General features: G+C 44.0%; 1 protein-coding gene across 1 annotated transcript; it reads right to left on the bottom strand.

The window, feature by feature from the left end:
* Nucleotides 1-1,015: 1,015 nt before the first annotated feature.
* LOC126488734 (protein mono-ADP-ribosyltransferase PARP14-like) lies at nt 1,016-24,915 on the bottom strand. The gene is given in 15 exon segments (XM_050122395.1): nt 1,016-1,248; nt 1,251-1,628; nt 1,717-1,923; nt 3,064-3,231; nt 3,562-3,624; nt 3,882-4,031; nt 4,590-4,644; nt 7,658-7,879; nt 8,421-8,660; nt 12,142-14,390; nt 16,279-16,515; nt 19,606-19,839; nt 21,946-21,979; nt 22,979-23,109; nt 24,729-24,915. Coding segments are annotated over 15 exon segments (4,788 nt in total).
* Nucleotides 24,916-25,729: the final 814 nt, after the last annotated feature.

Below are 25,729 nucleotides of genomic sequence, written 5' to 3'. Positions count from 1 at the left end.
GAAGACGTTTAGACCAGATCTACATGGAAAGGACACTCTCCAACCAGATGAGCTGCCTGCAGGCTATGCAGAGTGCTCCAGAGTCACAGTTTGTGAGCTGCCACCCATGCTGTGCTGGGCTCTGGTGATGCAGCTGTCTTTGAACCATTTATGCCCCTGTAAGTAACCCCTCACCCATACTCCTGTAAGAAACCTTAATGAAAGTCATTGGTTCACCATGTTGGGCTTTGTTCTGTTGTGGGCTCCCTATCTGAGGTGACTGATCATGTGTGTTGTGTCTCCCAGAAAAAGGTGTTTCCCAATAAGAATAGAGGATCTGAGCAGTTGTGTCTGGCATTCGAGAATAGCAGGTTGTTGATGAGTGAAAGTTATTCAGAACTCAAAAGTAAGCAGCATAACTTTTACTATAGAACATCATTTGGTTATTGGAAGCCATGCTTCTAGTCTGGGCAAGGTGGTATTCACCCATAATCCTAGCACTTTAATGGTAGAGGTAATGGTAAGGGGATCATGAGTTCAATGCCAGTCAAGAGTAAATAGTGAGTCACTCCCTTTCTGGGGATCAGATCCATAGGGAATCTGTAGGCCATTTTCATACCTAGTACCCAGGAGCCTTTCTTTGGCTCAGGAAAGAGAATATGAGTCAGAAGCAGGCAAATCGCTGAATTTGAGCCCAGCCTAGTCCACATTCTAGGTCAACCATGGCTTCATAGTGAAACACTATCTCAAAAGCAAAAGAAAAGTTTCAGGTTAGCATGGCTACATGGTAAAACACTCAAAAACAAAGCAAACTGGGTGGTGGTGGCACACACCCTTAATCCCAACATTTGGGAGACTCAGGAAGGATTTCTGAGTTTGAGGTGAGCCTGGTTTAAAAAAGCTCATTCCAGGACAGCTAAAACTGTTGTTACACAGAGAAATTCTATTTTGAAAAAACAAACAAACAAAAAAAAAACAAGCAAACAACAACAACAAAAAACTCTGCTGTATTTCTAAACTAATGTTAAACTCAGAGTTAGGGCAATGGCTGACACCCATGAGCATGTAACTTACCTTCATCTTTTAAGATGCGCTGAACTGTGACACTCTGTCCTTGAGGGCCTGTGGCCATGTTTGTCCTCAAATTCACTGTGAAGTCCTGATTATTAATTTTGACAACAGTTCTCTTGTGCTTTGCCTGCCGTGCGTTCTCCAACTGCATGTTAGTTATTTTGTCAAAACAGTGTGTGACGTTGTTGTCAATATATAGTCTGCCTGGCTTTTCTTTTCTTTAGCCAATCGGATGCTCTTGATCAGGTTATCAATCTCATCTCTAGCTCCCATCACATCTCTGCTGATTCCTGCAACTTTAATCAAAGGCGCCTTCTGGTCCAGCTCAATGACGATATTCAGCCTCTCCTGCAGCTCATTCAGCTTCTTGTACTCCTTCTCACCAAAGTCTCTGACAAACTCATCATCACTGCGATAGGATAGCTGCTCCTGGGCGATCAGATTCTGTATCCAGGAGATCGTGCATTCTATACTGTCTTCATCTTTGCCACATACCCGGAAAACTGTCTGGTCTATTTTCTTCTCTAAAAACAGGGTGTTCTGTTTGCGGGGAGTGTGCTTTGGAAAGCCAAAAAAGGCTAAAGAGAAAATGAAAAATTAATATTTCTTTTATTCCCTTCAGCATCAAGGTGAGGAATATGTATTTGATATAAGTGAAGAACTCACAGGTGATCTTAGACAGTAGAGATGGCTGGGGAGGAGCTGGGGAGCCTTCTCTGTCTTTCATGTTGTCATAAAAAACATCCAGGATATGAGGCTGGAAGATAACAACTTTGACTTTCTTCACAGCCCGCACTGATGGTTTCTGGATAAATTCTTCAATGGCATCCATTATGGCTTTAGCAACTGCATCTGGGTCCTGTTGAGAATTTCCTTTAAAAAAAAACACACACACACAAAAGACAAGGTTAAGATCCACCTGCAAAAGGCTGCTACATAAGCAAGTAATTCCAGATGTCATAGGAAAGAAAAATGCCTGGTCCAACTTTAATCTCTGTATAGTTTTCTAACATAACATCATCAAAGAGTTTTGACATCCTAGACACAGTGGGTAGGAGTTTCTGTTCCACGCTGTCCGCAGGTCAATGCTCCAGGTAAAGCCCCTGAAACTCATTCTGATTTGTGACATTCCCATCTGTCCTTTTCAGCGGATCATGGCTCCCAGGGTCACTCCCCTCCCATTACAGAGTCCAGGTGGCTTTCTTCCCTGATTTACAAGAGTTTTCATAAGATCATAAGAGGCAGGAAATAAAGATAATACACCTTGAAAAAACAACATGGTCCTTAGAGAGACAATCTGAGCCTCTGATAGATTTTATGCATGTGTTGAGATTCTCCCCGCTACCTCTGGGGACCTGATTCAAACTAAGGTAATTCTAAGGCACCCAAAACTGTAAGACACTTGTTATAGTCTATAATTCTAGGCATATTAGTTATCCTGAGCTTCCAGGATGTCTCTCTTCCCCATACTCTGTACCATTTTTGCTGCCCAGAAGAATTCAAAGCAACCGCTGCTTTAACCGCACTCCTGCTTTAACATGTTCCAGATTGTGTTTCTCAAGCCCTCAAACCCACTGCAAGGTAAGACTGTGGAATAGCCCAAAGTGAATGGCAGCTGCCAAAATCACATGACAGGCAGTGTAAAAGTCTCCTGGGCAAGCTGGTTTGATCAACTGAGAGCCCATCTTGATTATCCCTGTTAATGGCGCCCACCACTGGGGCAGGAAATTACAGCAGATGCCTTTGACTAACCTTGAAGACAACAATTGTGAGGACACAGGTCACTCCTCCTGCCTCTGTCCTTCCCATCATTGGGGCCACAGGTGCACATAAATGCACCCTGCTCATTTTCCTCCTACTTTGCTTATTCCATAATGGACGGGGTACCGTGGAGTGAGGAAACTGTCCATTCCTAGGGAAGGTGTCCATGTCATCACCCAGACCCAGTGAGGACTAAACCCATGGGGAAGTAAACACTTTGGAATGGAGCCTTGACAACCTGTGGCTACAGACCTGTGCCAATGGCTGGCAGGCAAACGGATGAGTAGTTCCGTTGTTCACATTCTTCCAAAACACAGGAAACTGATCTCTTCACGTCATTCCCACCAACAACGTGAATAATACTCTTGCATCTTAGTGATCCACCTTCAGTAACTATGTACTCATTGTTGTTGTGCTGAGCTGTGAAACAGGAACAGATTCAGAGTCAGACGCTGATCTGTGCTTGGAGAAATCAAGATATCTGATTTGATGAGGAAACATTTTATGAATTAAAAGTTCATGAAATACTACATATGAAATATCTTTCTACTTTTAAATTTCGTTCATATGGAATTCTTTCATAAAACATAATCTTAAGATGAATACATGGGTCTCAAAAGAAAACAAAACCAAAAAAGATTAATACACTGTCTTCTCAGCCCAAGGCCCTTCCTCGGTTTCCTCACTGCCTCCCACAGTCAATCTTTCACTTACAATCCGGCTCCAAGAAGAAGCAGCATCATTCCTTACCCAAGACAGAATATTCCTTTTCAACACTTGGTCCTGCTCCTTCAAAAATCGCTTTGGAGACTCCTACATGAGAAAATCAAGATGGTGACCTGACCCGAAAGATGCCTTTGTGTCTCAACACACCCCAACATAGAGCAGAGGACAGAGGAGGCATTTTCAAAAATGTTGCCAGTTGTAAGAAAGCCCATTGAATTAACTTTAAATATATTAGTTAACAGGAACAAGTCCAAGTCAGCAAACCATTTTGTCTATATAAACATTTCTTTATAGGATCTACCACACTGATTCTTGTATGAGACAGAATCCATCTCACTAAGTACCTGATTTGAGAGTAAACTTATTTGATGTTGAATTGACAATCACATCTGCCACTTCTTTGGTGATGTCCCCCGTGGCCACTTGGAAGAGGATCGGGCCAATATTCATTTCATGCACTCCTAACATAGGGCTGGAGAGACTCCCATAAAGCCCTGTCCAGAGGAAAGAAAAGACAGAATTAGGCACCAAGTCATCAGAAGCAAGAATAGCTGACATCACAGGCTGCTCTATCACTGTACTGGCTGCCGTTTACTGTGGCCCTGGCTCTGGGCTGGGACAGAAGTATAGTTTGAATTTGGGATATTGGGACCATCCTAGGCAACGTGGCAAAAGCTTGCTTCATAACAAAGCTCCAGTGAACCCCAAACAAGATGAACTCAGAGACAGAAAGCCACATGTGACAGAGAAGTAAGTGTTGGCTTGCATAGTCTCTTAAGTTGTGTCTTGGAAAAGCCATGTCACATGATCCATTGGAGTTGGTATTCTCATCAAGTAATTAAAAAATCCACTGTACAGATAATTTAATTAGACCCAACTTTCCCTTTTATGCTAAGTCATGCCAGTGTCTTTTATACTAATACGCATGGAATATCCTTTAATTTTCATTTAATATGTTCCATAGTTTTACTTATCAGAAAAATGACCACCATCATCTTTTCCCTGTCATTGGTAACAAGAAATCACAGGTCAACTTAAACACTTTACTGTACCTTGTGTGTCATTTTGATTTCCATGACTCCTTTTGTCAAATTCATCTGAAAATGCCTGGAAACACAAACACAGTTTTAACCATTATACTCCCTATGTGATCAGTGAGTTTGTGTCCTGGGAGCTTCTGATTCTGTATGCACACGTGTAGTGATATATATAGTAAAGCCGTTATGCCTGGCTTTGAATGACATGTTTCAGCAAAGCCTGGCTAGGTTTGTTTTGGTTGGTAGAGGCTGAGAATTTGTTTTGAGACTATTTAAACCTTGAAGAAATGTTGTCTCATTGGAGACTCTGTACTTGGTGCAGAGTTACATAGTTACTTGAATGAAGTAACTAGAGTGAACTACTGTGAGCTGGGTGTCAGTCTCTTCTATAAGTCTGAACCCCTCTGCTTACTCAGAAATTGAAGACTTGGCATCTTGGTGAGCTTCTCTTTCTACTGTGGCACCTATGTCAGGATTCAAACAATGTATATACACATGATTGGAAAATAGGAGCCCTCAAACAGTAGTATTTAATTTAGTTCATTATTTTAAAGTTATAAAAATATACATATTGGCTGGGTGGTAGTGGTTCATGCCTTTAATCCCAGCACTCAGAGGCAGAGGCAGGCAGTCTCTGTGAATTCGAGGCCAGCCTTCTCTACAAGAGCTAGTTCGAAGACATGTGTCAAAGAAACAGAAAATGTGTCTTAAAAACCAATATATATATATGAAGCCAGAGGCAGGTGGATCTCAAACTTGAGGCCACCCTAGTCTACAGAGTGTGTTGCAGGACACCCATGGCTATACAGAGAAACTCTCTTTCAAAAAACAAAGCATCAGAAAAAAAGAAAGCGTAAAAAAGAGACATGAACAATGTTGTAAATTCTACTGACTAGAGCTTTGTTTACAACAAAAACAAGACAGTTAAAATCCAATGGAAGGATAATTCTACACTTTCACATGCCCATGTGTTAAAACAGTAGCCATTAAAAATAAATTTTCAAGGAATATTTAATGGGATGTAGAAATGCTTATTTTATCCTTTCAAGTGAGAAGGATATTAAATTGCACACTTATGTGATCTCATCTAGAATCATACATTAGAGGAGACTGGGACAAGGCAGACTAAACAATTCCTGCATTTTGTGCTGCTCAGTGTGTCTGCATGGAAACGCATTCCCTTCTTAACCAAACAGCCCAGAGAAGCTGCACCTAGAAGCCGTGTTCAGATCTTCAGCTCCTGCTCTTCAGTCTCTGTCTGAGTCTCCGCTCACAAGCAGTACCTTTTGTAAATGTAATGAAAGCTTAGATGTCTTTAAATCTTGACAGTTTATCATATTTGGAAGGAGAATAATAGCACTTATTATATTTAAGTGTATTAATGGTGTCAGTGGAGACTAATCTTTTTCATAGATCTACACAGTATTCTATGTATTAAAGAAAATAAGACCATTTGGGTGCTGGTACACGCCTTTAATCCCAGCACTCGGGAGGCAGAGGAAATAGGATCCATGAGTAAGGGTCAGCCTGGTCTACAGAGTGAGTTCCAGGACAGAACAGTCAGGGTTACACAGAGAAACCCTGTCTCAAAAAACAGAGAAAGGGAGAGAGAAAGAGAGAGAACACGCAACAAGTCCCAAATAAAAATTGGGAGACTCAAGTCTATGAGACAGGATTCATCCCTATTCATGCAGACATTCATATCACCGCAGAATCTCAGCACCTCCACCTCCTGTTCATAATGTGTACAGAAATCTAAACTTCTAAAGTAGTTATGACTTCTAGAAAGGAGAGCATGTGCTACAGCAATGTCCAAATCACCTTACACCATGATGTCACCTCTAAGCTATTTAAAAGTATTAACAGGGGGGGAAATGCATACATACTTACAATCTCAATGTTCTGGAGGCTGATGCAGGAGGAGAGTATGAACAGTCTGGACTACTTAGAAGGAACCTGTCTAACAAAGCCTAAGCAAACAAACAAACCTTACCATATTTGTACAATCCAAGCTAAAAGATTTGGGAGCTTAGCCCGACCAACTAGAATTTAGGTTCCCTGTGGTTGCTTCCATGAATTTATAGATAGTGTCTAGATCTGGATAATAATGAAGTAGGACCTAAAAATTCCAACAGTCCCATCCACAGGCATCTGTGGGCTGTCACCTTTACTGTGACATTGTGGAAACTGTTCTAACACTAAGGTCATGTGCTCTACTGGATTATAAAGACATGGAGAACAGAAATCAGGCCTTAGAGTCAGACCACATTGTCATAGCTGATGTGACACACTGTGACTGAGGATGATTCTAGTATTTCAGGTCCAAGTGTCCTAAGTCACAAGGGGACGTGTTCAACCACATCCTTCACTCACGATTAATTACATTTCCAGAATGGTGGCTGGAATCACCTGCATCCCATCCTGGAATTTTCAGATTGATAATGCCATAAATGTGCCTTGATATTATGTAATAATATTTCTATGTTTATAATAGGCTGAAAAAACGGTGGATATTACAATGTGTGGGCCTTACTTATCTGATTCTGATCCAGACATAAGGATGGAGAGATGGAGAGGCATTCATGAGACAGCTGTAACCTCACACATTAACTCTATCATTGACCACATGAAGAAATGACTGCATTTCAAGGTGTGTTTTAGTGGTAAGATTATGTTCAAAATGAATTGGTGAATTGTTTAGAGACAGAATCATGTGTCAACATTACATGTGAGAAGATCAAACTCCCAGCCACAGAGCAATAGCAGTCGAATAACAGATAGAACTTCATTGGCTTGGTTTATGGACTTTTGTATATGCTTTAAACTTTCTTGAATAAGAAGTGTTTTTCTTTTTCTTTTTGTTTTCTTTTCTTTCTTTTTTTTAAGCTTCCATTGTGGACTAAGCGTTTTTTCTTCTGTATCTATCTTTACTTGAAATTTGTCATGGCATATATAACCAGTCAGCACACTCTCCTGCGCAGAAAACACATGAAATAAACCTCCTATGAGACCAAGAAGACATAGAAGAACACAGGTCCCGAAATGGAGTTGGAAAACAGATCAGAAGCAAACCGAGACTGTACCTGAATGCTTTCGACATCTTTCAGGTGGAGCAGAAACTGAACTTCCTGTAAAGTTTTCGGGTGGTTCATGCTACTAAATTTGAGCACTTCTGAAATTATTAATTTAGCAAATTCGGGTTTAGGAAACCCCAGATTTCCTGTTCCTATTGCTGGAAATCCAATTGATTGCAGAGACCATGCCTCGGTGGTTCCTAGACAATCTCTGATGATGTTTTTCATGATCTGGAAAGCACAGAGCAGCTTCTTAGATGTCCTGTTTAGAAATGGGGAACCCTAAACAGTAAGCACTCAGCAGCTTGTCCTGGGAGCACTGTCCACTCTATTGTGCTTTCAACAAAAGTTAGCAGCAGTGTGAGGGGAAACTGAGGAGAAGAAATGAGAAAGAGAACGTGGACACCCTTACAAGAGCACAGACTCACTCCACCATAAGCAGAGGGGAAGCCACAGCTGTCCAGTCCATCACTGTCTCCCAGCTTCAAGCCCTCCCCTTACCTTTCCTCAATAAATGTAGTCTATTCCCCACCCTTCCCTGACCATCAGTAATTGCTGAGCACAATAACCAACTTACATTTCTAACTATGACCAATATGAACTATGACCTACAAGAAGTCATCTACAATTGAAAAGAAATGGTCGTAATATGGAACTTGCCAAACTCATGATGCTGTCCCAGAGAAGAAGCAGACAGGGACTAGCTGTGGTGTGCTGTAGGGGAGTCCAGAGAGCTACCCCATGTCCTGGAGAATGTAAAGCTGGGTCCTACCTTCAGTGACCATGCACTGTTGTTGACTTTCCACTGTGGAGCGACCACATGAAATACGTGGTGGCAGTTCAGGTTACAGCCACTGGTTTGTAGGATTGTGCCTGCCTTGACAGAGACCCCTTGTCCTGCTTCATTCAGTTCCTTCTGGAGTTCTGGCCCGGCCTTTTCCAGTAAGGCCTGAGAAAGGGGTCCTTTGTTGAGTGAAAGATCCAAGGAAACAGAGTTGACAACGACATGGGTCTTAAAGACAAAACCAAAGATTTCTTTCAAATTCTTAGTAAAGGAATTCATCAACCATGATGACATTTGAGTAACTGTGTTTGACAAAAGGAAAACAACAGTTGTTTGTACATGTTGTGACTAATGTTCAGAGTAACAAAACTCATAAAAGTGAGAGTGGAAACAATTCAAACGTCCATTGTTTGGGTAGAACAAATGTATCTTCATCTAATAGGATATTATACAGCCACTAATGGGATTTAATACTGATATATGCTACAGTACAGGTGACCACTGAAAGAATTCCCATCCATAAAAGAGACAGGTCTTAAAAGACACAAATATATGATTTCATTTATATGAAACCTCAAGAACAGGTGAATCTATAGAGCCAGGTGTGGTGGCACATGCCTTTAATCCCAGCACTCAGGAGACAGAGGCAGGTGAATCTCTGTGAGTTCAAAGCCAGCTTGGTCCACATTGCAAGTTCCAGAACACCAGAGCTGTGTGGTAAGACCTGGTTTCAAAATGAAAATTAAAAATCAAACAACAACAGAGAAGATTAGATGTTCTCTATAGTTAGGAAGGTGGGGTGAGCAGGTGCATAAATTAAGAGCAACTGCTAATGGGCACAAATTTCTTTCTGGTGGGATTAGAGTGCACTGCAATTAGATTACAAGTATGGTTGATTGTGGTTACAAACACACACACACACACAAACTAATGTTCACACTGCAAGAATTATTCCTACATGAGCCCCAACACTGAGACCTTCCATGTTCATTTTTACTGAATATAGAGAAAACCACTGATGCGCCCACTCAAAGTGTGAACTGTGAGTTATACAACACTGTTTATACAATATACAACTGTTAAAATGATGTTTAGCTTTTCTCAGCTTAGCCTGTGAGAACATGCTGCAGCAGCATGTCCAGGTTAAAATGTCCATTTGTGGGTCTGGGGCGATGGCCCAGGAAGTAAGAGCACTGGCTGCTCTTCCAGAAGACACGGGTTCAATTCCCAGCACCCACAGGGCAGCTGACAACTGTCAGTAACTCCAGTTCCAGGGGATCTGATGCTCTTATATAGACCAACTTTCAGGCAAAACACCAATGTACATGAAATAAAGATATTTTTTTTTAAAAGTTTCAGTTGTATCACTGCTGGTCACAAGACAACAAGAACTGTTCTTGTGGATGCTTAAGGACACTTTCTCTTGAAAACAATTTAAAGCAAGACAGGGTTACAGCATCTAGTTCATGTCATCGATTATCATAGCCAGCACATCCATCCACCTGTTTGCTATTTAAACGTTATAGGGACAAGTGACACCCAATGGTGATAATTTAGGACTTTGATCTTGTTCTTTAAACAAAGCTTTCAAGGTTTGGGTAAAATTTCGCTGTAGAGATTGTAAAGCTGGCTCAGCAGTTAAGAGCCTTTGCTCTTCTTCCAGAGGACGCAGGTTCAGTTCCCAGCATACACGCATGTGGCTCACAACCACCTGGAGTTCATCTCCAAAGGATTTGACACTGCCTTCTGGCCTCAGGACTTCCGCACACATGTGACATTCTGATGTAGGAGTGTCTTCTATCTATCTGTTGCTTTCATTGGTTAATTAATAAAGAAAATTGCTTGGCCTGATACGTCAGAACATAGGTAGGTGGAGAAGACAGAACAGAATGCTAGGAGGAAGAAGGCAGTGAGGCAGTCACCATGCTTCTCCTACCCAAGACAGACGGTGCTTAGAATCTTCCTGGTAAGCCACCACTTTGTGGTGGTACATAGATTATTAGAAATGGGTTAATCAAGATGTGAGAGTTAGCCAATAAGAGGCTAGAACTAATGGGCCAGGCAGTATTTAAATGAATACAGTTTCTGTGTAATTATTCTGGGGCTAAGCTAGCCATGCAAGAGCTGGGCAGGACGAAAAGCAGGCCTGCTCACCTCCATCACTATAACATTCGCTCACTCAGTCACAAACACATACACATAAATTAAAAAAAAATGACAAATTTTTAACAAATATTCTCTAAATTATGATGTTTGTTTTCTTTGTGTTGTTGTAATAGCTTCCTTCTCTTCTTTTTTTTTTAAATAAACAAGGTCATATAGAGTTCAGGCTTGCCTCAAATTCACTGTGTAGCCAAGGATAGTGTTGAATTTGAATTTCTGATCCTGCTCCCTCCATCTGCCTAATGCTTCTTATACAGACAAGTGCCTCCACACCATGCTTATGCAGTTCTAAGGGAATCCAGAACTTCATGCCTGCTAGGCAAATGCTCTTTCAACTGAGTCTAAACCAAGCATTTGTCTTAAAAGCAGAACACAAATCAAAATGCTCAGACCTATCTAAGTGACATAAAGGGCAGATTTCCAACTCTGAGCCTAATACCACCTCCTGCCCCCAAAGCAGACAGAAGCATGAGGCAGACATTCCCAGGAGGATGCAGCTATATCCATGCAGAGCGACATGCAGCTACTGGTCAGGAAGCAGGTACTAGCCTGCCGTGCTTCAGATAGCTACGGTTCCAATGAGTAGAGTCTGTGTTGTAAAAGGTATTAAATACTTTTCAGGAAGAAGGGAGGGACAACAGGTCACACTATGTAGCCCTGGATGGACTGTAATTCTATGTGAACCAGGCTTGACTTAAACTCACAGATATTTGCCTGCCTCTGTCTTACAAATGTAAAAATTAAAAACCATGTGCTACCATGCTCAGCTAAACACACACACACAGAGATATACACACACAATCTGGGGCTGAAGGATGAAACAGAGAGAGAGAGAGAGAGAGAAGAAGAAGAAGAAGAAGAAGAAGAAGAAGAAGAAGAAGAAGAAGAAGAAGAAGAAGAAGAAGAAGAAGTGCTTGGTCATGCTTCTATCACGTGTGTGTGTGTGTGTGTGTGTGTGTGTGTGTGTGTGTGTGTGTGTGTGTGTTTGTAGGACTGAGATAGGAGGATTACTAGGACATTAGTTTCCTGCAACAAATTCACAAAACGAGACCAACATCTGGCCCTTCCTCCTGCCCACTCCTTCCTCACAAAGGACCCACAGATGGGTTCTGGGAATTGAGCTCCCTCGTCCACTCCAGCACCCAAGGTCACCCTTCCTCGTGTCATTGGTTAAATCCTATCCCCTGCGTTCCCCATGCTCTCCCACACCTGTAACTGACAGAAGCCAGCACTAGATGGAGCAGACACAACAGGTGGGAAATGATGAAGATGAGGAGAGCCGTGCAGTGTCCCCTGCTATGGACCACAGTTACCGGGAAGGAGTGACCTATCCCAGAGCCCTTTAGATCCTTACAGACACACCAATCTCTACTCCTAAGTGATTTGTGAAGAAGTCCAGTATCCATGGAAAATGTCTGAAGGTCCGAGTAGGAGAGTAGGGAATTTTTTTCAGTCCTTTCTTTCCACCCTGTCTTGCTTTGGTCCTCAATAAACCTGGCAGACGCCAGTGACATCACAGCACATTGTTGGTGACAGGGACACTCACCTTGGCATTCTGCACACCTTCTTCCACCAGCCGGATTTTCAGGCCTTCTGGGGACACCAGCACATAGTCCTGTGCCTGCAGTTTCTGTGGCGTTTTCCCAGGTGGCACTAATTCTAAAGCTTGTAAACTGGAAGGGGAAGCTGTTGGGGAGAGGGAGGCTTTATATGTAGTTTCTACAGCTTCAGCAAAGGCCGCAGCAACCTTTGCAGATATGTCCACCAGATAAATCTTTTTCAAGGTGCGCCTGTCTGGTTGGCGTTGGAAGTGGTCTTTGATGGCTGAAACAATGGTGGCCACACACTTGTCTAAGGGAAAGCCAAAGATTCCAGAGCTGATAGCTGGCATGGCTATGGATTGACACTTGACCTCCTCAGCTAAGGTGAGACTTCGTTCCACAGCTCTCTTCAACAGGCTCACGCACTCCTGGGCCTTATTTCCGTCCCATCGAGGCCCTACTGCGTGGATGACATGATGGCAAGGGAGCTTGCCTGGTTTTGAGATAACGGCATTGCCAGTTTTGACCACGCCACCCTTTCTCACTATTTTGTCACATTCTGCTTGAAGTTCAGGACCAGCTGCATTTGAAAGAGCGAGGGCCAGACCATCAATGTGTTTCAGATTCTCGTTTGCCGCATTCACGACAACATCAGCAGGAAACCGAGCCAGGTCTCCCTGCTGTACAATCAGCGTGACTCCAGGGGCTATGTCCTTCTGTAAGAGGCACTTCTGCTCTTTAAGGCTGCCTTTGTCCTTCTCTGCTCCCTCCTGGAGCTCAATGATGCATCCATACAGGCGTTTGATCTCGCTTTTGTAATAGGATGCTTTGTCCTGGAAGAACTGCCTAGCACCAGGCTTATCAATCTGGAACCTTTTAATGCAGACTGAATCCCGGATTTGCCTGACCATGTCCATGCACTCTAGAACTTTACTCTTGTAGCCAGTTAGTAAAATGCCTTTTGGTTCGTCTTCCAGCTTAAAACTTGCCTGCACATTGGCCTTCCTTATCTTTGGCCAGAACAGATTCTTATCTGCCCTTAAATACTCCATAATCAACAATGGTTCTATTTCTACGAGCCTTTCAATTTTCATGGTGTTCTCCAAGAACTCAAAAATTTGGCCATGGATTTCATTTACTTCTTTCACACAGCCTGCAATGATGACCTCCGCCGGAGTTCCTGAAGTCAATTCATTTTTTATCATAATGCTTGCAGTGGAGGAGTGTCTTTTTTGCAAAGGGTGAATTTTCCTTTTCCACGCATTGCCTCTGAATACTTCCTTGTCTTCAACTTCAATGATTTTATAACTCAAAGCATCAAGCATTTTCTTCTCTGCTTCTGCCAGGGCTCTGAAAGAACAGGCCATCAAAAGAAGAGCTGTACCATTCAGCTCATACGTGGCAAGAATCTTCTGTGCTTCAAAAAGAGTCTTGCAGAATTCCTGACTGTCTACTTGCTGCAGAAACATGAAGACTTCAGAAGGAATCGGGACATCTTTCTGAGCCATGGAATACACCTTTTCCTGGATGTCACACTTTACTTTATACACATCTGCACGGAATCCCTTAAAGCACAGGTGCTGAGTGGCAGCATCGTAATAAATCTCCACCTCTGGGTTCTCTTTCCTTAGATCATCCAGGGAACCACTGTGTTCCAAAAGAAAATGTTTCCCTGGAGAAATGGCCACTTTCTCCTTCCGACTCTGCTCCTCCTTTCTGACCTTTTCCGTGGTGCTATCTATTAACTCCTTGATTTTCTGGCCGATGTCTTGGACATCTTCTGATTTTCCGGCTAAGGTGAGACTCTCCTTATCAAACTCAATGAGAACCCTGTCATCTCCTACCTCATGCTGTATGATGTCCCACACTGGCGGATACACTTCAAACACTTTAACTTCATACTTAGCCTTGATGCCAGACAGCACCTCGGAGGCGTCTCTCTGCCAGGTCTTGATGCTTGGTCTGTGACTGACTAAGGTGGCAGCAGGTCTGACGGTCACTGTGCCGTTGATGTCAGACCATGTTAGCTCGCAACGGCAGCGTCTCATTTGGTCATTTATCTCCTCAATCAGATGATTATTTTTTTGGAAGAACTTCCACAAAGGAAGGCCCAGTGACTCTTGGAAAGATGCTGGAAGCTTGACCAGCGGCTTCTCCTCTCCATACAAGGCTGTGCCCAAAGAAGGATAATAGGGGAAGACAGACAGTGGCATCCTGTTGAAACTGTGCTTCTTGGCCAGAATGGTGCCTAACACTTTAAAAACAAAATAAGGAAACAAACAAATAAATAAATAAATTACAGTAATCTCAATATCATGCATTTCCAAAGACACAACACAAAAAAAATTTTTTTAGAGGGCAAAAGTCTCTGATGTTTGTAGAACTCAAAGGTTGCATTCTCCCATGTGCTCAGCTATAGACTGATATTAACTAACCACAACAAGACAGACTCCATTTATGGCTACCATGACTTTAAACCCAAATTTCTCTACACTGAAATCATGCTAGAATTTATCGTTTTTCTGATGTCACTGATGTATGTGGCATAATAAGAAATAGCCATAAATTTGGACACAAGCATGGGGTTGGCGTTTGTACCAACACAAGGAATGGTTTAAGGGCTGTAGAGATGTCACATTAGTTAAGAGCCCTAGGCCCCTCTTCTGAAAGACCCAAGTTCAATTCCTAGCACCCACACAGCAGCTGCAATTGTCTGTAACTCTTGTTCCAGGAGATTCAACATCCTCACATGCATGTACTTGCAGACAAGTACCAATGCACATAAATTTAAAAATAAATAAATAATAAAAATATTTTAATCATCCAGGAAGGTTATGCTGCATCCATCCCTTACTTTAGAGTCCCAGAATTTAACTTCCATAGGTAACTTCATTTCACAGGAGAAGATAATTCTACCGGCACTCTGGGTCACTTTCTCAAGGGCATTACATGAATTTCCTGTGTTTGCTCTTGACAGTGGCCTTTGGGTAGAGATTCCATTATACCCATAGATAGAGGTGAGAAAGCTGAGGCTGGGGAAAGTCAGGGTTCTATAAACCAAGGGAAGTATCTGAGCTAACTGCCAGTATGAGTCAACCCGGATACCATGGTCTTGTTCCTATACCAAAGCAAAATCATCCTCACAGTCATTAGAGTCATTAGAGAGTCCAGCCCCAGAGGTCACAATTTAGTAAGGCCTTCCTCATTATATCTCCCGGTCACCATGTGTACCAGGACAGCCACCACATCCCACCCTGACTGAATACTCACTTTCTCTCTCTCTTTCTCCAGGACTCACCTCACTTTGTTTTAGCTGTTGGCATGCGTAAGTAGTATCAGCATGGAAATTAGAATCAATCCCACAACTTGGATTTAAATAGCACCCATGAGAGAAAAGGTGCTAAAACATAATACCCTGGTGAAGGACTCAGTCCTAGGGCAGCTATCAGGCCTGAGGGAAGGAATGTGACCTTCAGAAGCCCAACCTCCCACAGGGCACCAGCCCTGTGGACAGCCTGAGTGACCTCCAGCTCAGACTCAGCACCCCCTTAGGCCAAGCACTGCTGAGGGACTGTTTCCTTTCCTCCTACAGCATCCTCTGAGGTAACTCCAACACTACCTCTACAGATGAGAAAACAGAAGGTTTGAGGGCTCACGAAGGTCACCATGCCAGTGACCTCCAGTCAGGATTGTAACTCAAGTCTGTCTGACTCAAGAACCACTGATGATGTCATCAACAACAGGACTTCCATCTCCTACTGAGGATATGAGAAATCTCCATTATCCCATCTCAGCACAGGGGGAAGAGGAACGCTTTCTAGAACTCTACATGCTTCTGAGTCCATCTCTCCCTAAACTTGTTGATTAGAGAATCAATGCAGGGACATAAAACACAGATCTATGGTGGTGAGTATGGCCTGTCAACGTTCCTAGAATGGCGACCTTCAGTCATAGGCTGGACTCGTCAGAGACTCTCCCTGTCTCTCATGAGCTTGTGCTGCTTCTCCAGAGCCTGCCTTGCTGCCCTCGTTCTGCACCAAATCCAGATGAATGAGAGATTGGTGTCATTTCTGACAAATTAAGGAATAGCTGAAAAGGCCAACCGTCCAGGTCTTCCTGGGTGGCAGACCAAGACACATTACCTTTGCTGTCTGAAAACTCAACCAGCGCCGAGCTCTCTTCTGGGAAACACTCTACCTGGGTGACTCTTCCGCCCCCATTGAAAGGGTTTTCAAAGTAGAGCTGTAGCTGGTAGTCATCTACCCCAGGAGGCAGGTTTTCCACCCTAACTACATTTGTTGTTTCCAGAAGTCTCGGCGCAAGCTGTAGCTCTCCGTTCAAATGGTGACCGATACAATCACTAATAAATTTTTTGATATCTACAAAACAAATATAAAATGAGAAAATTTTGATGACATCTCTATATGGTATGAAAGAAGTGTCTTTGCTAAAACCCAGAATGCTGAACTATCCAGTTACTGTATTTTCTGCTACTGAGCTGTCCTTTAGCCATGGACAACCCTCCTGAGCAGACTCCTTACAATGCTACCCCTCTCCCCAATTTCTCAAGGCCATTTATGCCCACTATGGCAGCAGGTAGGAGCCCACATCTACAGCCAGGCTACTGAATCCAAGCACACATCAAAGCAGCACTTTCAGTTTTATTTTTATGTTTCCTTGAAAAACTAGTCATGAGTCAGGTGTTGGTAATCATGCCTTTAACCTCAGCACTTCAGAAGCAGAGACAAGCAGATCTCTGTGAGTTTAAGGGCAACCTGGTTTACAGAGCTAGTTTCAGCACTGCCAAGGATACACAAAGAAACCCTGGCTCAAAAACCTGAAACCAAAAAAGAAAAGCCAACAACAAAAGAAAACCAATTAGTCATGTTTTTGAAATTCCTTTTGTACTTGTATATACAACTGCCTGTTGGCTGCAGTGCCCGTGACTACAAGGTCCAGTCTCCAATATGGAAGACAGAGATATTTTTGTATTATTGTAATGATAAGGATCAAATTAAGCCATGCTCCCAAAATAAGGCTATGTCTACATCCCTCCCTCCTCTATTTTTTTCAGTGGATCCTATTTATTTTCAGGAATAAGCCTAATTGTCTCTTCTCAATTATCATCATAGGTGGTGGGTCTGTCACGTGCCAATTATTGTGCCTGGATCTGAGAAATAAATACAAGTCCTTGCTTGTGTATCACTGGGAAGATATGGGTATTGAGCACAGTTGAATTGCCTTTTCAAGCTCCAATAAGGAACAGATGAAACGAAACTGAAACATGGACAGTATAAGGACTATATATGGTCTCTAATTTGAACACTAAAGCAGGGGTTGTCAAATGGATAAGAGGAGGGAGCAGTGCCAGTATGAACAAGCCTGGTGTCCTGTGGAGATGGTCAGGTGACACTGCTGAGGACACACTCAGGTGGGGACAACTATGCACGGTCCTGTCTCCACCCTTCTCAGGTTACTACACCTGGGAGACAGACTCTCTTTCTTCTCCATTATTCATTGACACACATGCCTCCTCCTCCCAGACTGAGTTCCTCTAGAGAGGGAACAATGACTTTAGTCATCTTTGTGCATCAGCCCCTAGACCAGTACCTGGCCCATAACAGTGGCCATAGTTTAGAAGGAAACTGTCCTGAGGCCCATGTGTTAAAGTCTTAGTCCTCACCCAGGTGCTATGGGAAGTAGTGAATCCTTTAACAAGTGAGGCCTGTGGGAAATGTCCCAGTCATTGATGGGGGAGGTAGGGATAAGACGTCCCTGCCCCCCTCTCTTTTCTCATTCTCTCTCTCTCTTTATCTCTGTCTGTCTGTCTGTCTGTCTGTCTCTCTTTATCTCGGTCGGTCTGTCTCTGTCTGTGTCTCTTATCTGTCTGTCTGTCTCTGTCTCTCTGTCTCTCTCTTTCCTATATGCTGCCATCATGCATATCGCTTCAACATAAGCCCCAGGGCAGCAGGGCTAACCAACCATGAACTGAAGCCACCCAGACTGTGAACTGGCATAAACCTCTCTTTTTGGAGGCTGACGACCTCAGGTGTTTGTTACAGTAACAGAAGCTAACACAGAATGCACTCAAGATTGTTGATCAGTGAACAGACACAAGATCATTTCAATTTAAATTTCCCTTTATGGGTCTGGAGAGATGGCTCAGAGGTTAACAGCCCTTGCAGCCTTTGCAGAGGACTGTGATTCAGTTCCCAGCATCCACTTGGAAGCCCACGACCATCTGTAACTCCAGTTCCAGGGGAATCCAAGGCCCTCTACTGGCTTCTTCAGGCACTGCATGCATGTGGTACACAGACACATGCAGGCATGTACACATAAACAAATCTTTAAATTTCCCTTTATAGTAAATAATAATAAACTTGAAATAAATGTCCTTTATCAAATCCTTACCATGTCTGAGGTACCATCTCACCAATCTTCATAGGAATTTAGGTAAGTATAATCATCCCCATTTTAAGGATGAGTGGGTAAGGAACAGAGAAAATAATAACTTGCTTGGTCAGCTTCATACACCTAGTTAAGTGACAGGGCCAGAATTCTGACCACACCCCCTCTTAACTTGACTGACACCCACTGCTGTGCCCATGGGACATGGGGCTTAGATTTGGAAATCTGCCATGTTTTAGGTGGAGCTGAATCTTGCTTATGACAATGACCTAACAGAGCAGTCATTTTCTTTTCCATGTTTATGTGTGTGCACATGCCAGTGCATGTGTGTGTGTGTGTGTGCATCTGGAGGTCAGAGGGCAACTTATATGAGTCCCAGAAATCAAACTCAGGCTGTCAGACTTGGGGGCAGTGCCTTTGCCAGTTCTGCCATCTTGCTGGCTGGGGCACTCATTTTCCCCATTAAGAGGTCTCCCTCTTCTCCACATGTATGACCATGAAACGGTTACACCAAGGAGAAGTGTGGTAAAATGATAGGAAAAATGGAGTGGAAGTTGGCTGCCCAGGCTCAACACCAGTTTCTCCTCCATATCTCAGCAACATGGAGCCCTTCATAGGGTTGTTGAAAGGAAAGAATAAATTAACACATGCAGAGATTGGCAGATGCCTGACACTAAGCACTAGAGTAAGTCCGTTGGCATCATTGCCTACAGAAGTTTGGCATGGTAACAGGCCAGTCTTAACTCCTCCTGGGGAAGTAGAGGAAGAGTTCAAACTCCTCTACTTGGAATCGCCTGGGACTTTCTATTGATCCCCATACCCCCCACCCCACCCGCTCAAACAATCATATAATAAAGGGCAGCCTATTAAACAGACCCAAATTGGATCTCAAAATGAATTTGTTCATCTTTCCAAAATCTGAGGGGAAAGCCACCTGTATTGGCTTAGCAGCCTCATTTACACAATGCAACAATGTGTCAAACACTCAGAAATATCTTAGACCCTGGGGTGTGGTGGACAGAACCCTGGGGATGCAGGGCCTCCCTGGGCCTGGGGCTCACCTATAGGCTTCTGAAAGGTAACCACGGCAATGCCAAAATCTCGGATCACTTCCACCTTAAAGTCGTCACTGGGGAAGCCGCTTATATTCTCAACTAGGATGGTCAGCACCATGTCAGTCACTTTCTCAGACAGGTTTTCAAAAGCCACCATGGAGGAAACAGTTTCATGTTCTTTGGGGACATCTTCCATTTTTTCTGATCTGTTGCTGGGAGAATGTGTTGTATCCAAATCATCTGAGGAAATCAGATATGACAATGACAGGTGTAAAGTATTAAATCATGGTTCTAGTAAGTAAATTGTCCTGACACAACCTTCTTCCCATTCCCATATCTTGGCTAACTCTGCTAAAAGGAAACATTAGGTAGTGGATCTTTTGCTTTAGTGAATTAAAAATTAAAATGTAGCCTGGCATGGTAGTATACACCTTTAGTCCTAGCACTTAGGAGGCTGAGGCAGGCAGATATCTGCTGTGAGACAATTTTCTTCTACCCTGTAAAGATTTGTTGCTTGTATTGCTTTAATAAAACACTGATTGGCCAGTAGCCATGCAGGACGTATAGGTGGGGTGACCAGGGAGGAAGTATAGCAGGGGCAACCAGAACAGGAAAATTCTGGGAATAGGAAAGGCTCAGTCTACAGTCGTCACCCAGATGCAGAGGAAGCAAGATGAGAATGCCTCGCTGATGAAAGGTACCAAGCCATGTGGTTAACACAGACAAGAATTATGGGTTAATGTAGGATTTAAGAGTTTATAAGAAGCCTGAGCTAATAGGTCAACCTGTTTATAATTTCTGTATGCTTCTTTGGGACTGAACAGCTGTGGAACCATGTGGGGCAGAAACCTCAGTCAATAGATCTCTGTGAGTTCAAGGCCAGCCTGGTCTACAGAGGAAGTTCAAAAATGAAGAAAATCAAAATTCTAAAATTTAATACCGTGAGTTTTTGTTGCTCTTGTTGATAGTAAACTATAAACAAATAGTAGCATTGGTTTCTTTTCCTTTGATGTTGTTGTTGTCATCACTAATTCAATTTCATTTACTTTTTCTGCTCTGTCTTTCTGAGGAAGGGGAATCCTCCCTTGTATATGTCTTTCAAGTACTTGACTGTGATTACAGAACCAAGCTTCTACAGTTAGGGTAGCGTCTTCATCTCTGTGCTGTGGACACACGGCAGACAGCTGAGGCTCATCAGGTGACCACTGCTTTAGAGAACTACTGTTGGCCTCCCTGGAGGAGCAAAGGTATAGGAAGCTGTGTACATACTCGTGCTAACAAAGTAAGAGTTTAAAGATTACACTGTAACAGCATCAGTGAATGACTCCCTGGGTTAGACAGCATGCTGTGTAAGTGTGAGGGCTGGAGCTTGAATCTCCAGCCCCCTTGTAAAGAGCTGGGCATGGCTACACGTGCCCAGTGTGGAGAGCAGAAATGGTCGGATTCACAGAGCTCCCTGGACAACACGTCTAGGCAAAAGGGCAAACCTAGGTTCATTGATAGACCCCATCTCCAGGCCAGAAGGCAGAGTGCTGCAGGGAAAGAATTTGTTTCCCTAAGATTTGGGTGTCTGCATCTCTTGGTTGTTCTTGCTTGCCTTATCCAGTATGGTTCTTCATTTGGTGCCCTTTACATGGGTATTATTATCCAGTGTGGAGAGCAGAAATGGGCAGATCCCAAGAGCTCCCTGACCAGCAAGCCTAGCCAAAGGGGCAAACTTAGGTTCAGTGAGAGACCCCATCTCCAGGCCAGAAGGCAGAGTTATGGAGGGAAAGAGTTCATTTCCCTAAGACTTGAGTGTCTGCATCTCTTGGTTGTCTTGATCACCTTATTCAGTATGGTTCTTCATTTGGTGCCCTTTACACAGGTATTATTAGCTGTTCCTTCATTTAAGTCTTGAGCAGGACCCACCCACCAGCACAGCAGGAGACCTGATCCCAGCCCCAGTGCTGGCTGTTTCCTGTGCAATTGAGGAAGGAAGAGCTGGTGCTACCCAGAGAGGCACACAGCGAGCATCCACTACAAGTCCTGTCCTTGCTATTACTGGCCACCAAAGCACAAGTGTCCATCTCCATCTCTCAATTTTCTCCTCTTCTCAGCTGTAGATGTCTCTCGGCAGAAAAAAAAGTCCTGTTCCTCTGAAGGGAGCCTAAAGAGCTGAATGGGTTCCTTCTTCGAATGCTTCAAATATCTCTGGTCTGGACTGAAAAGATGATGCAACTGCAGGTGGTTCCAAGCTGAGCAGAGTCTGCCTGGTGTGAAACTAGAGGAAGCTCTCCCAAGCTACCTGTTTAATAAACACACAACTGCCTGGTGAACACCAGGGTTGCCTTAGCTGAGACTCACCTTTTCCTGCAGCTTCTATTTTTGTCTTGGATTCCTAAAACCCAAACAGGAAGACAGCATTAATACATGAATAATTTTTGTTTGTTTGTTTGGTTGGTTTTATTTATTTACTTTTTTTTTTTTTTTTTTGAGACAGGGTTTCTCTATGTAATTGTTCTGGTTGTCCCGGAACTCACTCTGTAGACCAGGCTGGCCTCAAACTCACAAAGATCTACCTGCCTCTGCCTCACCTGTGCTGGGATTAAAGATATGTGCCTCTACTGCCCAGCAACTGTGAATCATTTGATATATAAATAAAACACCTCTTGGGCCAGACTGGAGATGTAAATTATTTGAAATGATAATGACACATTTGGATACTGGGCTAGGGAATGGATCAGAGGCTACATGTCACAGCGTGTCTTCTTGCTGGTCACAATAATCACTGATAAAATGAGACACACACAGAACTGTCCATTAAGGCAGTTTAGCCCATGGTTTGCCTGACTTGGCACTTAGTTCATGTTTACTATATGAACACGGTGCACATACTTCAAAGGGGTCCCTGACAATCTTCTTCACAGCTGAGGGAACAGCACACGCCGGGTACACTGTTGGCCTCAAGATGATGGAAACAGAATGTCAGGCTTCTGGGTATAAAGACACCAAGACCAATGGATACAACTTTGACATCCCAAATTAATTACTATTAAGTCTCCCAGTCTTGAGTCTTGCAAAAGTGACAAAAATGACAGCTTCTCCATTGTTTACAGTCCTTGTTCCCGCCAGAGTCCCTAGCTGCCATTCTCAGGCTACTGTGACTTAGGCCATCATCAACCATTTTTCTTTTTGAGACATGGTCTCACTATGTAGCTTTGGCTGGTCTAAACTCACTAACTATGTAGATCAGGCTAGCCTTGAACTCATAAATATCCTCCTACCTCTCCCTCCTGAGTGCTGGGATTAAAGGTGACTACCACCTCACCCAGCTCATCAACACCATATTCATCAGAGAGAATCCCACGCACCTTGGAATAACACCCCATGTCCTTACCTTTCCTGGAACTGCCTCCTTAGAGACTAAGGCTTCATCTGGGTCTTTAGGCAACCAGACAGTTAACTTAAATGTCCCTTTTCCTGGCCACACTAACTCATGGTTCCCTTTCTCCAGAACATTCTGCAGAACTGAAACATTGAAAAAAGAACAAAGATTTTAAGCCAAATTGGAAGCAATCTTTACTTACATAATTAGTTCATGATTTCTACAAATTCACCATTATGAGCCAGCAGCTCAGCCCATCTGCCTAAGCAGCAAGCCCTTGTAAAAGAAGGAGAACTTAGCACAGAAATGTGAATATCACTGTGTATACATTATTCATGTTGTAGACGTGTGGGCATATGGAGCAGTGCACACCCCTGGTCACATGGAGGTCACAGCAGGACACTGGGCATTTCCCTGCATTGCTCTCTGCCTTCCTGCCTAGAAACATGCAATCTCACTGAATCTGAAGTTTGCCCTTTGGCTAGGCTTGATATGATCTGCCCATTCCTTCTCTCTACACCAGGTACGTGTAGCCATGCCCAGCTGTTTACAAGGGTTTGGAGATTCAAACTCCAGTCCTCCTGCTTATACAGCAAACTATTTAACCCAGTGAGCCATCCCCCTTCCCCTAAACTTACTGGAGTGGTATTGTTTATTTGTTTATGTTGCTTTGTTAAGACAAGGCTACTATGTAGCCCTGGTTGGCTTAGAACTTGCTCTGTAGACCAGGCTGGACTCAAACACACAGAGACCTGCCTGCCTCTGTCTCTCAAGTGCTGGGGTCAAAGCATGTACTGCCATGCCCAGATCACTGGTGAAATCAAACCTAGGACAATACAATTCTTGCCCAGGCTTTCTGAAAACCTGTGTCTACACCCTCTACACCACTCTCTTTCCACTTTTTTCTTTTTGGATCACTGTTGGGCTGTTATCTTGTCTACAGCCTGGCTTCCTAGTTCTCTTTGCCCCTCCTCTACCCCAAATGTTTCTCCAAACTCAAGGAGAAGAAGGGATTGTCTGCATTCTGAGGATGACCCTGGTCTACAAAATCTCAGGTGGGAACTAATGGTGGCCTTCCAGAAGCCACAGGTCCGGGGCTTCCAATCACCCACCTGATGAGCAAACAAGGCTGGGCCTCCCTTGCAGATTTCAGACAGGAGTGGGGAACATTCAACTGCTCATCTGTTCTGGAGCCTTTCAGAGATGAGGTAACCCTCACCCCACTTCCATTCCCACACAGGCTCAAATATCATAGCCACCTGAGGCCACCCTGGGGCAGAAGGACAAAGCAGGAACTTTGTCCAGGCTGTGCCACAAGAACTCCTGGGCTTTTCCCTCCTCAAGCTCACCTGGCAAAGACACCCCTCCCTAGCTAGAACCCCTTGGTGCTAGATGATCCACAACTCCTCAAGATTCTTAATTCTTTAACTGTACCACTTGAATAATAAAAATGGGAAATTAAGGAAGGAAGAAGCTAGGGAGGGAGGGAGGGAGGGAGGGAGAGAGGGAGAGAGGGAGAGAAGGAGGGAGGGAGACAGAGAGGAAGGAACTTGCGAAGGAAGAAAGGAAGAAAACGCAAAGCCCAGAAAGGTTCACAACATCAGAAAGCTCCTGGAAGAGCAAGGGGAATCACCACTCCTGGATGTGCTCGCCACCCAGATTTGTGCCCCAGGATCTCCAGCTCCCATGACACTGCAGCCCAGTTCTGGGCCTGCCACCTGTAGTCTCAAACCCCGCACTGTGAGACCTTTGTGCCCCTCACCGTCCTCAGAGAAGAGTACCAGGAAGCTCGCTGCTGGGCTCCCAGGCTGCAGGACTATCTCGCACTCCCCTCCACCGGACTTCTTCCGACTCTGGAAGTACATTTGCAACTTGTTGATTAAAGTCTTCGAGGGGTTGGGGCCCCAAAACCCCTCCACCAGCAGCGGGAAGGGTCCAGATGCTGCCATCCTGGCTGGCCTGGGAAATCGCAACTGCCAGGTAGCCCAAAGGAGCTCAGAGTTCACTTTGAGTTAACTTCTCTTTTGCTTTCCATTTTCACCTAGCTGAACCTGCACACCCCACCCATCCCCCCCCCCACACACACCCAAGGACCCCAGGCACTCCCAGTCCCCTTCTTTCTTCTCCCTCCTTCAACAGAAGTGAGTCAGTCCCCTGAGGTGGCAGTCTCATGGACTCTGGTCTCCAGTGTACCTTGCACAGTGGCTACCTAGATGAACTCAGCCTGCACTTCGTCCCAGCCACAGCTGAGCTTTGCTCCATCCCTAGGATAACTTCAGTATACCCGAAACTCATATTGTATGAAAAAAGAAAAGAGGCTCACAAATGATCCTCTGGGGATGCTCCCTGCTCACTTGGGGACCACCTGTCAGAATTTGACCTGACTTTTTCCTGACTTGGAATTCTGTTTTCTCATCTGTGAACATTGTGTCTGCAAACTCCCAGTTTTGAGGAACATGTAAAAGGGACCAATCATGCTTTCAGGGTATACAACACAGGGACACAGATGTGGGGACACAAGAGTTAAGACAGCAAACGGGTGTTGCTGGAGCAGGAGAGCAGGGGCTCCCAGCCTAATTATGGGAAGGACAGAAGAGCTTATGGGTAGGTGACATGGCACCTGCAGTCTAAGGAGAATCAAGAAAGGCCCTTAGAAGATTGGGGGAGGGGAGACTCTGGATGGTGACTCACATGCACAGAATCACTAGGGCTGCTGCATGGTGGCTGGAGTGGACAAAGGAAAAAGAAGGCTGCTGACCTGCT

This window comes from Alexandromys fortis, unplaced genomic scaffold, assembly GCF_014885135.2.
Source record: "Alexandromys fortis isolate MF-2015 unplaced genomic scaffold, M_Fortis_MF-2015_v1.1 scaffold_187, whole genome shotgun sequence".
Classification (NCBI taxonomy): domain Eukaryota; kingdom Metazoa; phylum Chordata; class Mammalia; order Rodentia; family Cricetidae; genus Alexandromys; species Alexandromys fortis.
Note: the sequence above shows the minus strand (reverse complement) of the source record. Positions and strands in the feature narration are given on the sequence as shown.